Genomic DNA, 16,735 nt, shown 5'->3' with positions numbered 1-16,735 from the left:
TACCCTCCACCTATCCAGTGATGAAAACCATGAGATGCGCCCAAAAAGCTCTGGACCAAGCGAGTAAGTGGACCTCTGGCTAAGTCTATTTCATCAAACTACTCTCACACTCAGCAGTCCTGGAGTTCCTGTTAGTTATTGCAGATGACATGTATCTATATCTGGAAGCTTGCAGATGCATTTATAAGTCTGAGATCTAGATTTTCCATCTTTGTGTTCGAAGCACTTTTTTCAGCACAGTTGCCTAAAATTCTCCTGCTTACGAAGAAGCTACATGCTGAAGTATTATTCACCATTCAGAAAACATTTGACTTCACGGATCTCCCAAGACTGTCCTTCCAGTGCATGACAACAACTCAAAATAGCTTCAGAAGGAGAAGAACACATCCCTCCACACCAAGGCTGAGCTGGCCCGCCACTGTGGAGCCTCCAAGTCCTACTTTTGACTCAAGATGTTTTTAAGCACAAGTCAAAGTTCAGGATCATTCTTCAGCTTTTATACAAACGTAAGCTGTTCTGTAAAGGTTTCTGAGATTAGAGGCAAAATAACCTTGAGCTCAACAGAAAGAGTAAGACGGAGAATCTCCTGTAAAGCCAGATTAACACTTTGAATATTTTAGAATACACTCACAGCGGCTCTCCCTCCTTACTTCCACTACGGTTGCTTAAAAGTCAGACGACCAGTTGTTTATCCACAGATTTCCACAGATTTCTGCTCAACTAGCCTGTGATTTGTGGAAGAAGTGGGTTTGTTTACTTTTTCGCTCACAGAGAAGCATCTTATTGATCAACGCATGGCTATTGCATCATCAAAGTTCATGAGCACATCAAGTGTTTAGCTCTGAAAAGATGAACACGTTATCGTAAAATGTTCCTCGTGAAAGTGGTGACTTGTAAGAAATCATCGATGTAAAAATGATTTGTATGCAACTCTTCAAATGCAAACATTGTGTGAAGGTTCTGAGCGTGTTTGTTGATTCATTAAAACAAAAGTCTGAGCCACAAAGAAATGCAGTTTTATTTGATTCATTGTTTTGGTGAAACTCAGGCCTGTCAGTGTGAAGTCTGCCTTGTGCCGTGCGTGTGTGTGTGTGTGTGTGTGTGTGTGTGTGTGTGTGTGTGTGTGTGTGTGTGTGTGTGTGAGTGTGTGCGTGTGTGTGTGTGTGTGTGTGTTTTTCTTTTTAACAAATCCTTCATCCATCAGCTTGCACGGTTTTCTTTTGTTTGTATGATATGATGAACAAATACGCTGGTATTTGAACTGTGCCAAACATTTCATGTGATGTGTTCAGTTTGTTGTTTTTCTTTGTGGACTAATGTTGTGTGTTGTCTATGACTGAGTAACATCATCTTAACTTCCTGTAGTGTTCTGTGTAATGTGTGCTCCCACTTTTGTAGAAAACATGAAATACATTTATTTTGATTTGAATTAATAGTTCATGTTGTTCACAATGTATTTAGTAGTATTCCATAAAAATGAAGAAGAAATGGCGTAGTATAGAATGTCATAATGTTATGACATCAACATTTTTTTAACAGGTTACAAACCATTTTTTATACATTTCCATAGATGTTGACACATAACAAGGCATCCTACAATAGAATGACATCACTGGTGATCAAACCATCATGTATTACCTGCATTAACGTGTCAGCTGTGTGTGCTTAAATATCATGGCGCCATCTTGTGGTTGAAATAAGCAACAAGTTGTCTCCAAACTAAATAGTAAGAGTTGAACGCAACATATGAGGATTCATCTCAAGTCTCAGATCTTTGTGGACTCACACATGATGAACGCGTTGCCCTCCGACATACAAGACACACTGACATGCTGCTGAAGAGCAGCATGTCAGTGTTGATGAGGAGGATTTACGAGCAGCCACAGATGTGGATTTATTCTGCTCCTCAAGAGCACGCTGTGAATGCATGTCGAAAACAACCAGTTTAGTAAAACAGTCCTAATATTTAGAAAAGTCATAGAATAGTAAGTATAGTCGTCTACTATAAGTCAAAGTATCATTTGTCATAAAAAATGTCATTGCATACTTGTACATAAAACTGTCTTTTCATAGTATTTAATAAAAATGTTATATATGCCATAACCAATTTCATTTAATGTCATGGAATAGTATGTCATAAAAATATCATAAATATAATATTTGTCAGAAAAAAACATTGTGTAGTATGCCATAACAAATACCGTATAAAATGTAACTGTATAGTGTGTTATAAAAAAGTCAGAGACAGTTTATCATAAAATGTCATTAAGAAGTCATATATGTCATTCAAAAAAGTCAAAATATAGTTTGTCTTAAAGACATCACAGCATATCATGCCATAAAAAATGTCATTGTACAGTATTTCATAAAGAAGTCACAACATATTGCGGCCGTGGGTCAAAGGCAGCTCAGACGCATGTTGTGCAACACCTCGAACTATTTAATTTATTATGTAGTTTAGCAGCAGATATTTTTTCGGGCAATCCTCAATATTTTCATCCCTGTTTTCATATTATAAAAATATGATTATTATCAATTTAGTATTTGAATTGCCACTAAAGACTTTGGAGATTGAATAAAAATAAAAGTAAAAATGTTTTTGCTGAATAACATATTACTGAAATGTAGGTTTATGTTTGTTTGTTAAATAATACACAATAAGCTATTTATGTCGGCACACTTCAGGCATAACAAACACCACAGACACCAACAACCAAACATTTCTGCTATTTTTTAATACCAGATGAGAGTAGCATTTACAATCAGAGAAAAGTTACATTCAAAAAAAGAAACCAAAAATCAGGAATGCTTCTTTACAATGATGTTCTTAAAAAGGCAGTCAGGACAGCACAAGTTGTACAATGCTGCAGAGATTTAACAATTTGAATGGAATGGACTATAATAGAACCCATATTATTATTTGATTCCATTATACATTAGGGTACCGAAGTACTACAGTTCATTATTCAAAGACAACGTTGAGATTTGTGCATTTAACAGAATGTCAGATTTTAGAAATGTTGAGTTTTTTTTACAGAGTTCTGTTTTATAGCTGAAGGGTTCCAGCATCAAACCATGAACTCTAAATCAGACCGGAGCCAAATCTAAAGCACTGCTTTGATACGGAGAAAATGTCCAATTCATAACTCAATTTAATAATTCCATTACACAGACACATACATACCCTGTATAAAAACAAAAATAAAAAGACAGAGATCATCAAACAAAGCCTTGCTCTTAAGTTTTGCCAAGAAACAAGAAACTCGTTGCATGTGGTAAGTCATGTTGTTCACCAGTCTGGAGCGAAGGAGGCTTGGGCTCTCAGGGCGTCAGATAAGTTTGCCATAAATATCTTTCTTGGTTGGCTGATTTGCAAGTACCAAATATGTACGGCGTTAGCTGATTGACTTCGGAGAGATAACATGTTTAAAATGTCATTGTTTTGTCCAATTACGATTAAACACGTCTTCAATGTAGCGTTGTCTGCAAATGAGCCAGTTGGCCAGTGAAGAAGTGTGTTGTACTGCATGGTTCGACACATTTCTATGACTGTTTAAGAGGAAATAGGTTTATCCTTCACTCAACTACAGTGGTGTGCTCTGCCCTAAAAAAACAGCAATGTCTGCACTTTCCCAAAAATTTAAATCAGGAAAAAGTCATAAACTCCGGAGGTCAAACCAGCACAAGAATAACCTCATGTGTTGATCATAGATACAAGTCATATGCTGACAAATCTCTGACGCTCTCAGCGTGTTGTTTTTGAACCTCCTGGGACACCATAAGAGTCTGGTAGTAAAAAGACAGATCATGGGAAGAGAAGCACTTTAATAAAAGCATCTATAAAACAAAAGTCGGACGAATCCAACACATGCAAGGCTCGAAATGCAACGCATCTCCAAAAGTAAGCAGACTCGCTCACTTAAAAAGCTCCAGCGGTGGGAAACATCATATTCAATCGAATAAATATGGCTGTGCAGCTATTATGATTGCAGCTAAAATGCTTAGCCTAGTATAGCCTCAACAGGAACACAAATACAAAGTGCTAGCCACTTATTCATATGACAATACAATACAGTACATTAAGTTGCTCTGTTGCATTCGCAGTCTGAGACAGTCATGTGATTCTGCACTGTGATGACTCAGCTTCCTTTCTCTGACTCCAGGACTGAGGGATGCGTTGACCACGATCTCCTCCAGAGCTGCTTTTCAGGACAAAACAAATAGTCCACAAACGTAAAAAGTCAAAGGATGCTTTAGAGTGAAAGGCTAGCAGGCACATGGATCCAGACTGCAGCTTAAATGTGATGCAAACAAAGCCAGACTTTTTCTATTTATTTTATAATGGCACTTACTGCAGCACGTCCTGCCTCGTCTCCAACACCGTGCAGCATATTGGCAAAAAAAAACTCAGAGAATCTGACTTTCATCATTCATTTTACACCTGGAACGTTGGGACAAGACACTCTGGATGTCAGATCTAAAATCAGAGTTAACAACACAGCACAGACAGACTTTATGGTCATACTTCCAGAAAGTACTTGAGGGGGAAAGCAGATGCTGCCTGGTGAAGAGGAGCAAGGTCCGGTCTCTCAAAAGCATCTTTGTCTTTATGCAGAGCAGCTCACACTGAACATTCCTCACGTGCTGTTGAGAAACATGGCCCTGGTTGATAATACATTCACTTTAGTACAAAACATAAATAGTAATTCACAACGCCTTCTCGAGCCCTCTGGTATACATTCATTCCGTCAGTGTACAGTTCGTACACAGCATCCAACCCCTCACAGACACAGAGACTCACATGTAAGACCTGGTCCAATGCACCCGATATCTGCACAGCTGACAATAAGAAATAAAAAGTGTAGCTCCTGGTCCATAGAGTCCGTTTCACCATCGTCTCCAGCTTCTCTGCCGCTCTTCATCTGACAAACATTTTACTTTTTATCAACTAGAAGCACGAGACGGACAGAATGAAAGCGACTGGTGTGTTACTACAGCAGTGTATGTTCGTTGGTTTCTTCGCTCTTTTGGGAGGTTCGGTTTTCTTGCGTGGTTGAGCTCAGCTGGTGGTGTTGAATGATGAAAATGTTCTCAAGCATGTCAGCCTCTGGGCCAGTGATGAACTGTCCTCACCGGCTCCAGGCTTTCTTTAATGGCATCTATGAGATTGTAGTATATAGTATGAAAATGGCCTCTCGTGCTCCTGGGCTCCTTGTCCAGAGTCTCTCCGCTCCGTCCCAGATTGCGGATCAGCGGATGAGGTTTGGTTCAGCAGTTCAGGTTGGACTGAGAGAGGAGGTGGAGAGAGACGAGAGTATGCTGTCTCTTACTCTACATCAACGTGTTGCTCTCTTCTGTTCTTGGTCCTCTTTGTTCTAAGTTTTGTATAATTACAAAAAATCTGCCCATTTTTCTTGTAAAGTTGCTTTGGATAAAATATGTGTAAATGTCTTTTTTTCCGATGAAACCACATCTAGTTTTTCAGTGTTAAACTATTACTAAATAATGACCAAGAACACTTCTAGCCAATTTGATTTGTTGCTTGTGAATATAATTTAATGTTATCGACAAACACTTAAGATTTCACTGTCTCTGTCTCTCTCTCTCTCTCTCTCTCCCTCCCTCCCTCTGTCTCTGTCTCCCCCTGTCACTCCTCTGTGATGGTGGGCAGGTGGGGGGTACTGGGTGAAGCGGGCACGCTCTGCAGGTCGGGCCGGACGTTGGTGCTGGAGATGGACCACACGTCACTCAGCTCTGCAAAAGGAGTGGCACATGTCAAGGAGTGGCATTGTGGGTAATACAGAGGCAATACTGGAGGTGACGCAAGGGTGCACGAGAAACAAATATGATGGGGACGGTAAGAGCAGGTGATATGAGCATTAAAGTACACATTAATGAGAAGCAGGTGCAGCCACGCATCAATACATGTAAAGAGGAGATAAAGAGGAAGCAACTGCTGAGTTTGGTGCATGAACGGTAGTAAAGACTTATATTAAAGACTTAATCCCTACAGTCGTTCAAATCACTCTCTCTCTCTCTCTCTCTCTCTCTCTGAAATAACGTCTCCGCCATTTTTTGGGAAATATGATTGTTCGCCGACGTCGATATCAATGACATCGTTGTGTGTTCAGTACCGAGGGTTAGCTTCAGCTAAGGGACGTGCTAGCACTAGCCGTCAGCTTCCCTGAATAAAACTCTTACATGTGACTCTGAGATGCTTCAGTGTGTTGGTGGTTAGCTTGCTAGCGAATGAGATAAGACATTTACTCAAGACTTCTAACCCGTTGACAAGTGTTTTTCCTCTTTTAACGTCGACTAGATGCTCCATTAAAAACCCTAACTCCGCACTGATCAGCAGGGATGAAGCTGATATTGATGTCTTCATCTAACTCCCACACAGACCGCACACAAGAGTATTTACCAAATTGTACAAGAAGCTGGCCGAGACCCTTTCTGTTAGACCCAACGTGTAAAACAGACCAATGGACAAAATCCCAAGTCATCTTCAAATTCAGTTTTAAGATGAACCTTTTTTTTAAATCTGTTGATCAAATGCAAACATTTTGGTAGGTTGTTCATATATCAACAAGAGCTTTTTCTCTAATAGTTAATGTGGCTTTTGCAAGGAGGCGGGACTAACTGGCTCACTGCCTCATCAGTAACAACCCCACAGTGAACAGATTGAATATCAGTGGGGACGTCTAACATTTGTCCACAATGACACAGTTTGGAAAGACATACATACCCGTCCTGAACTTGCTGTATGGTCCGTTCTCGTGAGTCTGACGGCTGCCGGACCAGAACGGCAGGCCTCTCTCTCTCCACCTGTGACACACACACACACACACACACACCAAAGAGAGAGATCAGAGCAGCAGAGAATAACCAGGTGTGTTTCTGTGTTTACCAAAGTGCTTTGAGACTGCCACATGTGCCACTGTAACTGCTTTGATTGTGCACTGAGCGTGCATGAGGATGTGTGTGTGTGTGTGTGTGTGTGTGTATGTGAAGGGGTCCAGGTGACAGTGGACTAAAGCCCAGGTATAAAAGGGAGAAGAGAGCAACTGATGTTGAAAGAGGCGATGCGATGGCAATAGATGAAGTAAAAATAAATCCGCAGAGGAGGCCATGAAAAAAGCCCTTTGTGATGAAGGGATGAATCTCACTGACATTTACACACACTGTGGGTTTTATAACCTCAGTCTAAAGGCCTGGTTGTGTGATAACCGTTTAAATATGGCGTCTCTCCTGGAGGACATTCATAGTGTTGACATGCCAGAAAATTGACAGAAAAGCCTTTTTCTCTTGCCAATGGAAGTGGGTTTAAATGTCCGATCGTCGCTCCTCTGTTGAAGCATATTGGTATCTTAAGAATGTGTTTACATTTAAGGTCTTGATCTTGATCAAGCTAAATTTACTGACCTATCGACAAGATTTCCCACCAATGTGTTCATTCGTGTCCCTTGACTTAATGGAAACCGAGAAATAATGAAATAAATAAAATAATGCAGGACAGGGCGAGTGTGTTCAACTTTTTTTGGGTTAATCTGAATTTTGTTACTTCTCTGATCACTTGTGTTGTGGTGACCTCCAACTCAAAGCTGTCTAGTGGGCCCACAGTGTCTGCCCGCAATTAAGCTTTCTAATGGCAAATATGTTAATATGTATGTGATATAAATGATGGCTAATACTACACGAAAAAGTACCAGGTTGAAAAACAAATGAGAACGTCCCAGCTGGGATTTCTCTCCGTCCTGACATTGATGAAGCACACATTTGTCTTCTCTCTCTTCACGTCATACAGCCACTGTGACATCTCAGATTAAATATGAATGCATTTATGAAACCTAATCAGCAGCCGGGATGACTCACCTCCCCAACACCAGACGTTACAATTAGCAGAGAAGGAAAATCATGAGAGAAGTGTGTGTGTGTGTGTGTGTGTGAGTGTGTCTACGCACCAGTGGAATTTGAAAACTGCAATGATGAGGAAGGCCGACACAGCATCAGTCAGAATCCACATCAAATTATATTCCTCTGGAGTCTGACAGAGAGAGAGAGCGAGAGAGAGAGAGAGAGAGAGAGAGAGAGAGAGAGAGAGAGAGAGAGAGAGAGAGAGAGGGAGGGAGGGAGGGAGAGAGAGAGGGGGAGGGAGGGAGGGTTGATTACATTCGCTGGAACAAAGTGTGAACATGAATGTCATTATTTCATTGAGTGACCATTCGGTAATGGGCTTGGGCTTGAACACTCGTTTGAAGTTGCGCAGACATGTAGGTGTTGAGAGAGGGTTTACGTAACCAAAAGTTCACAGAAAACACCCACGATACCCACTGAAGAGATGCTCAAAGTGATACAGAAGCTCCTACCTGCCGACTCATTGAAAGTCACGGCGGATCAGAGAAAAGCCTAGATGTCGAAAATACAAAAGTAAAACTCTGGAGTTATTAACAGAACATCCTCCGGCCAAAAGCAGCCACTGCATGACGTTAGGAGAAACTCCTAAAAATAATGTACACGACAGTCCTAACTTTGAGATTGCTAAGTTTAAAATGTTGACTCTAAAACATCTAAATAATTTAATACCAATACTGAACGATCCATCCAACATCTTTAACTGCTTATCCTGTTCAGGGTCGCGTGGGGGCTGGAGCGAAGGCAGGTCTCCAGATCCTCGCAGGGCTGACATATAGAGACATTCACATCCTACGAGTCAGCAATTAACCTAAGCTGCAAGTCTTTGGACTGTGGGAGGAAGTTGAAGAACCCACGCTGTCACGGGGAGAACATGCTAACGCCACACAGAAGGCTCGTCCTCTTGCTGTGGGCCCCCGTGCAGCCCACAGGCTACGGAAAAATCCTTAAACATCAGGCAATTAAATCAAAAGCAATTAAATAATAGATGAAGGAACATTGAGTTTAAAATATTTTTTTATTTATTAATTAAAACTGTAAAAATTTGTTTAAGAAAAATTTGCCATGATCTACAGCAGGGGTGTCCAAACTACAGCCCGCGGTCCATTTTGAATTGGCCCGCAGCAACTTCTAAAAATATAATGTAATATGGCCAACACTTGAAACTTGCGCTTGACTGTATTGTACTTCTTAGTTTCACCACTAGGTGGAGATACTGTGTTGAACAAGGCAGCTTCTCCACAAAATAAGAGCAATCAAAGAAACGTTTAGCCCCGGATGATGACACGTGCTACACTGGTGCCGAGCGAGAACAGAAAGTTAAATGGCAGTTAGCTTAATTAAAGTGTTTTTTTCCGTGCAAACAAAACACAAGAAAAAGTCACAATAGCAGCCACGAGGTAGCTCAACTCATTGCCCGCCACGGGAAACCTTTCTCAGATGGTGACTTCATAAAACAGTGCCTCACTAAAGTCGCAAGTGCCCGGAATAAATGCAGGAATTCAACAACGTTAGCGTGTCCAGAAACACAGTTGTGCGGCGAATCGAAGACTTGTCAGCTAACCTAAACCATCAAGTGTCAGATAAAGTGCGTGCTTTTGCGTTTTACTCCATTGCATATGATGAGAGCACAGATGCCACAGACACCGCACAGCAGTTCATTTGTTTGACGATCATTTCTGCATTCGGAGCTGCTTGATTTTAGGAGTCTAAAGAGCACAACAACAGGTAAGGACATGTTTGAAGCTGTGTCAGATGCAATTGACAAGATGGGACAAGCTGTGTGGAGTTATAACAGATAGGGCTCCAGCTATGAAAGGCGAGCGCAAGAGAGCGGAGGTGAGGCTTGTTGAGAAAATTAGCTTATATACAGCTTTAATCAGCAATTAGCTTATATACAGCTTAATTAACAGCTAGTTTATATGCAGCTTTAAGTAGCAACTAGCTTATATACCGTTTAATTAACAGCTAGCTTATATACAGCTTTAAGTAGCAATTGACTTATATACAGTTTTAATTAAACACTAGCTTACATTTGTAGTTTTAATAACCATTAGCTTATGCAGCTCTATTAATCACGTATACAGTGCTCACAACACAGCAAGGCCAGAGAGAAGCAGGTGAAAGGTTACTTATTTAACTGCGACACAAGGAACAGGACGCCATCCTTAGAGAAGATAAGAAAGAGACAATGAGACAGTGAGACAACGCCCCAAGCTGAGCCCGGCTCTTCATACACACTCTTTCTTAGGACCTCTCGCCTCAAAATCTCACTCACACTGATGGAAACCAACGCCTACTGGGAGGGGCCAAGGTGGATGGACATCCACGGCCTCCATCCAGGCGCCATAACGTACAAACGTGCGACGCCTGCATCTTTGACTTTGGCCAATGTGTAGCAAGGGGTGGACCCCCTATATTAAGTTTCACGCTGATGTGTTTAAGCGTGTCTCATGGTGAATCTCTGCGAAGTTCATCCATTAGCACCCAAGCTTGTTTTTGATAGCTGGGCTGAATAACTCTGTTGATAAATAAATCTATTGCTTTGATTTAAACTATACGCCTCTGAGAGCTTCTGTTTCATTCTTAAACCTGCTCTAAGTGTGAAAGACAGCTACATCATTTTTTTTTCACAACAGGCTATTAAAATGCAGCGTATCACCCACCAAGAAGCCCTCTGTGCTAACACAGTCCAGCTCAGCGATGTGATGAACACGGTTGTGAAAACTGTCAACATAATTCGAGCACGAGGGCACTCTACGCAACTTCAATGTTGCGCACTTCCCCACGCAGTCCGAAGTCAAATGTGTTTTTCCAAAGGCCAACCTTTCTGCTAAAAGGGGGAAATACGTGTCCGTGATAACGTCTCTCGTGACAGAACTCAGTCAGTGCTTAGTGGCGGCTGGTCAATAGAGGGCGATAGGGCGCCGCCCCACCTTGAGCCACAACAAATAAAATAAAATTAATAATAATAATAATAAACTATACAAATTGTCAATATTCGTGTTTTTGAAATATGGAATCACCCAGTAATATGTGTAAAATATGATATCTGTGGTAAATATATGCTTTTCCTGCATGTCCTCTCTGCGTGTGCACGTCTCAGCAGCGCTGGAGAAACTGCCCAAAAGAGCAGTGAAGCAGTTTAGCCAATTGCTGATTAAAGATATAAATGTGTGACATACAATTTAGCCAATCAGCGCCCTCAAATAGATTCAGCTTGGAGCAGAATCGATTCTGCCCCAAGCTGCGCGTTCCCGTCCGGACGAGTCTCTACAGGCGCCGCGAGCTCCAGCGCGAGCACTACTCCTCCAAGACCCGTTTGAGAGGAGAACTTTGAGGAGAAACTGCAGAGCTGATATCAGATCAGCCTGACCTCACAATCAGACAGCAGACTAGCAGGAAAGGGAAGCAGTACATGAAGCTACCAGCTGTAAATAAGATGTCCTGACGTGTTTGTCAAAGTGTTATTTTCTGCTTTTTTTCATGTTGGAATAAATGTTAAATATTTAACTGCAAAGTAGCAATACGTGTTTGATACCTTAATTTATTTAGCATTAAATCATACTGGGATGTTTGCTGAAATTGATTGGATGTGGCACAGCCCTACCTAGAACATGTTCCACCAGCTGCCATGGCTTTCAATATGTTTCTCTCATTGAGAGAGACATCGAGCTGTTCTCAACTCCCTTCTATTTGAATAATGAGTCTGTTCGGCTCAACATACGTGAGCAAACATCTCTGTTAAATCTGAACAAAAGCACATTGAGAACCAAATTTGATTGATTTTGCTCACTTTAACACACTAGGGGTGAGGCGATCGGACCTGAGTGGCCCAGCCCTTGGTATATTTTTCTGTATGTGGCCCTCAGTGAAAAAAGTTTGGACACCCCTGATCTACAGTAATCATCAGTAACAGTTCAGACTGAGAGTGGAACCGCACGACGGGAGAACACGAGAGGCTTCCAAAACAAAAACCCACAAAATGAGATAAGAGATGAAGCTGATGAGAAGCTGATGAGGGATCAGCTGGTAGAATCAGGAGGACACCACGGTAGCTGTAGAAAGTGACGTGTCGTGTCGGGGGCCGTCCCCGACCAAAGAACTTGACCAACACTGATCGATTAGTTGATTTAATTTCTCCACAAAGAATCACACAAAAGCACCACTTTAAATCTTCTGTTTACCAGAAATGTGTTCATAAACGTCTTGGAAATAAGCGATTCAGCATGAAATAAGTTGACAGAAGACATCTTAGACTAAAACGACCGTTTTGTCGACTAACAGGGGGCGGCCCGAATGTGTCAGAGTGCTGTTTGTGAATGTAAAGAGATTCTGTCCGTCCACTGTACATTACTGAGAAACACTGTCAAGTATTTTGAAAGGTTTTTTAAATGGACTTCTGCTGATACAGATACCGGCTCAGAGCAGGACGGTGCAGCCGGCGAGCAGTTCATGACCATGACTCTTCTTTTCATCTTCATTTGTTGACTCCATCCGTCTGGTTAGAGCGACCCGCAGTTTTTATTTAACTTCCCACTCGAGCAGAGCGCTGCACGCACACACACACGCACGCACACACGCACGCACACACACACACACGCACACGCACACACACACAGCACCACTGTCCCACACGTCAACTCACAGAAAATAACCTACAGCACTTATTGAAAGACTCATTCTTAAAAGTAGCGAATGTGCTCACCATGAGGAAGAGCGGCTTGTTGATGTTGGACAGGATGTGGACGGAGTTGGTGGTTACGGACTGAGCTCCGGCACACCAGGCCAGAGTGTAGAGCCACGGCTGGCTGATCACATACAGGTTGGTGCTGATGTTCACCGACTGGTACTTACTGGAGAGAGGGGGGGGGATTACTTCACTACCTACCTGTATATTGATGTTTCTTCTTCAGCAATGACTATTTTAACAGAGAAAAAACTGAATAATTTGTATTTTTTACATGTGAAATAATTTTCGCCCCAAACAAAAAAGAGTGAAAAGATTCAAACTTCCATTTACAGACGTCCCCTCAGTGTTACATGACGGGAGAGAATACTGTTGAACTTGGATGTAGTCTTCAGTGATCCTCCATCATGACTGAACTGAGCTCTAAATGTTGAGTGTCTTTCTTTGGGCCCTCTGCAGTCTACTCAGTGGTTAGATTGAAGAGGTTTAAACTGGGATTTGTCAGTTCATAGCATAATATTCCAACAGTGCTTTTGTGATTATTAATCTATTTTATTTTTGTTTTAATATAAAAAACTATTGAAATGTAATTTCTTAACTGTACCTAATTTAGCCTCATTCGGATTAGGAGGAAAGGGTGGAGAGGAGGAAGAGAGTGGTATTATTCATCACAATGACAGTATTGAATTCCCCTCACTCTGAAACACACGCACACACACACACACACACACAGGTATCTCTCTCTGTATGCCTGGCAGATTGTCGGGATGAAAGTGTCCTTTGAAAGTCTAATGACCATCTGTTGAGAGATACAGAAATTGTTCTTTGCCAGGTTGTCCAGCCTGGAGTTGTATAATCCCCAGGATTTGTATAAACTGGTTGTTATTATTTCTGAAGGGTTCAAAACAGCTTGTTTCAAATGGTGCGATTTCATCTTAATCAAAAGCTGTTGATACAGCAAGGAGCCCCAGCTGCATGCTTGATCAGCGAGCAACAGAAGCTAACTCTGTTTTGCACTAAAGCTATGCATATGTTCTACCGTAGCTAGTTGGCTTTCATTTGGGACGCACCAACACTGATCAGTTATCGGGCCGATACTGATTCAAATAGCTGAATCAGGTATTGTGGTGAAAAAAGTCAGGTCTGATGTTACCTTATACATAAAATAATGATCCCAGTCTAATCTTTTCAGTCATTGTGGTCACTTTGTAAATGGTCCACATACAACGTATGGCAGAGTACACAAAACATGAAGCTTGAACCATGAGGTTGGTGGTTTGGATCCCCGGCTCCTAATGCTTAGGTTGGGCTCAGGGCAGAGGTCAGATTTGGTGCATGTAGCTGTATATGCATATGACAATTCTCTAAAGTTTACTCTTTTAGTGTATGCTTACGAATTGTATCATGACAACAACAAAGAAACAGCACCGATACTGATCGGGTGTATCGCACAGTGTATCCTACTTTTAATTTAAATGTCAAAGTTTACAGTGGTGTGTTTTTTTGAAGGCATCCTGTATTACAAAGACAACACAAAAAGATTCCGTATTGTTGATAAACTGGTATCTAAACGAAAGCCTGTAAGTGAGAAAAGGTCTTGAATGATCCAACTCTGTTTCTCCTTTAGAGACAGAAAATAATCACCATGTAATGTTTAACACAACCCTCTGATTATAATAATCACAAAAGTCCTTCAGAGCACAACTTTGAAAGCTGATATCTCCATGTTTTCAATGAGATATTGCAGTGAAGATGAATCACCAGCAACAAGGGGAAACTATTTCAGTGGACTGTGTGAGTTGTGTCAAAAAACATGTCAACGTGAGAGTCACTCAACCATCTTTCTCTCCAGATTGTTCTCCCACAGCTTCTGGTTATGTACAAGTGCTAAACCTCCCACTCCTTTCTCTTGTAGGCCTGCTACTCATCAGCCTCTCGTACCCTCTTCTCTTCTGAACCAACTCTCTTCATTTCAACTCCCATCTGCACCCAGTGTGTACCTCCTCCACTGCTTCTCCTCACTTCGACACTTCTCTCCTCTGCTGTTTTCTCCTGCCATGAACCTCTCACCCAGGTGTACTTAAGGTTTGATAGGCCTTGCATCCTGGTTAAAGTAAATCGTTTTTGTAAATATATATAATCTATAATATACGGACAGACAGTTACTCGTAGAACCCGGCGTACTAGCAGCATGGGGTCACACATATGTAAATAGCCATTTAAGTGAAACTTCCACGCTGCCGCAACGCCCGATTTGGTGTGAACACAGCGAGATGGAGTCACCGTGGTGGCCATCTGTACCCTGAGTTACATAACTACACACATGCAAACACAGACACAAACAGAGGAGACCATTGCATAAGCTCATAAACAGGTGAATACAACTGCACAATTGAGTGCTTGAATGTACTGTATGGGTAAAGTAATTATATTATTTTAATTAAATTATTTTGAATCTGTGAATTAATCAGGATTTACAATGCAAATGACCACATTATAATTTAATTTATTCAAATACATTTCCGCAGTACAAACACACAAATGTAGTTTCATTATTTCATGTTTTTCTCTGGTGCATAAATAGGAGCACGTCTGTATTCTCCTCATTTCAAACCAATCTGGGTATTTTTAGGTGACAATATGTCAACAACGATGAAAGGGTTCGCTGCAAATTGTGCATGAATCACTGATACATAAATGCAGCAATCACAAACATTTGTCTTAAAATTGCCGAAGATGTTCGTTTTTTTCAAAGCGGTTATTTCTCTGAATGATGGCGTGTGTACCTGAACTGTTGTTGTGACATGGTGCTGTAGTGCAGGTTCAGTCTGGTGATGTGGCCGTCTGTCAGCTCCTGAATAGACGCCTTTTCTCCAGAGGTCTGCTGCAGCTCTGGGTCCACAGCCTGGACCAGCTCCCTGTCCTCAGCTGGCAGCCACATCACCTACACACACACACACACACACACACACACACACACACACACACACATGGCACATGATTGTAAACATACACACATCCATGTATCCATAAAATACACTTTCACCACTTGCAACAACAAACAGTAAATGAGGAAAACTACTTCTGAGGTTGTTCAAGCCAGGGTTGGTGGGTGGGGGTTACCTGTGAGGAGTTGATGTGGGCCTGCACCACCTGCAGAGTGGTGTTGATGTATGACTGATAGTAGGGATGTCCGTACGATGGCCTGTGCAGGTCAAACAGCACTAGTTTATCGCTACAGGCCGCCAACTCCAGAAACTGGGCCAGTGAGGGAACAGACTGGTTGTGGGCCTGGGAGCAGTCCGCCTCGGACAGGGACGACACAGTCCCAAAGGGATCCCTCTGTAACAGAGTGTGTTGAAAAAAAGATGCTTAGTCATTCTGAGAATTCATAGAATTTTCTTTCATAAAAAAAACTTATTTTGATTTATTTTGATTATTGAAAATGGACAAAAAATTGTATTTAGAAAAGAAATACTAAATAGAAAAACAATATAAAACTATTGTTGATGTCCAGTGGTATCCACTGGTATAAACACATTCATTCAACTGTTTTGCTTTACTTGGAGGAACCTATTTACTCTTCACTTTCTCTTACCAGATCATTGTTAGTGCTGTGCTCGTCATAAGAAGTCCAAGTTTACTGCTTAACTAGGATGTACTCAGTGTCCTCTTGCAGCAAGAAATACAACACATTTTGGTTGCAAGATGGACCTCAAATTTGCGATTAAAACAATAATTTGCCTTTGAAAATTTTCCAGTAAATATCGGTAATAGAAAAAACAAGAAGGAGAAGTTACAGTGCATAAAAAGGTGTGACATTGATTGTCCAAGTAGCTGTATCGACGCTCCAAAATTCTTTGAGCGAATAAAGCCACGTCCCGAACTAAAAGCCTCACCGATAAGAACCAGTCGCCAGCATTCAGCTGCTGCAGCTCGGCCCAGGTGAACATGGAGGCGTCGGCGTGTGTTCGGTTTGGGAAAACCTCTGCGACATTGGTGGTTCTGCTCAGAGTGGAGTCGTGCATCAGGAAGGGAACCCCATCATAACTGCAGACAGAGGTGGGAAGGCCAGGACACAGAAATGAGAGGTAAGTGGTGATAAGGTGAGTAGGAACAAAAGGATAGGTGAGC

At 41.6% G+C, this 16,735-nt stretch overlaps 1 protein-coding gene across 1 annotated transcript in view; it reads right to left on the bottom strand.

Annotated features, from left to right (window-relative positions):
* Positions 1-4,236: 4,236 nt before the first annotated feature.
* gdpd4a (glycerophosphodiester phosphodiesterase domain containing 4a) overlaps positions 4,237-16,735 on the bottom strand; it is a 38,204-nt gene continuing 25,705 nt past the window's right edge. Inside the window, exons 11-17 of the mRNA XM_079271420.1 lie at positions 16,501-16,651; positions 15,725-15,943; positions 15,388-15,545; positions 12,620-12,767; positions 7,962-8,044; positions 6,746-6,825; positions 4,237-5,754 (exon numbers count right to left, since the gene is read on the bottom strand). Of these exons, the coding sequence (XP_079127546.1) occupies positions 5,648-5,754; positions 6,746-6,825; positions 7,962-8,044; positions 12,620-12,767; positions 15,388-15,545; positions 15,725-15,943; positions 16,501-16,651 (946 nt within the window). The 3' untranslated portion in view covers positions 4,237-5,647. The remainder of the gene's footprint in view (positions 5,755-6,745; positions 6,826-7,961; positions 8,045-12,619; positions 12,768-15,387; positions 15,546-15,724; positions 15,944-16,500; positions 16,652-16,735) is intronic.

The sequence above is a fragment of the Melanostigma gelatinosum genome (assembly GCF_949748355.1).
Source record: "Melanostigma gelatinosum genome assembly, chromosome: 7".
Lineage (NCBI taxonomy): Eukaryota > Metazoa > Chordata > Actinopteri > Perciformes > Zoarcidae > Melanostigma > Melanostigma gelatinosum.
This window is presented reverse-complemented; position numbering and strand designations above follow the sequence as displayed.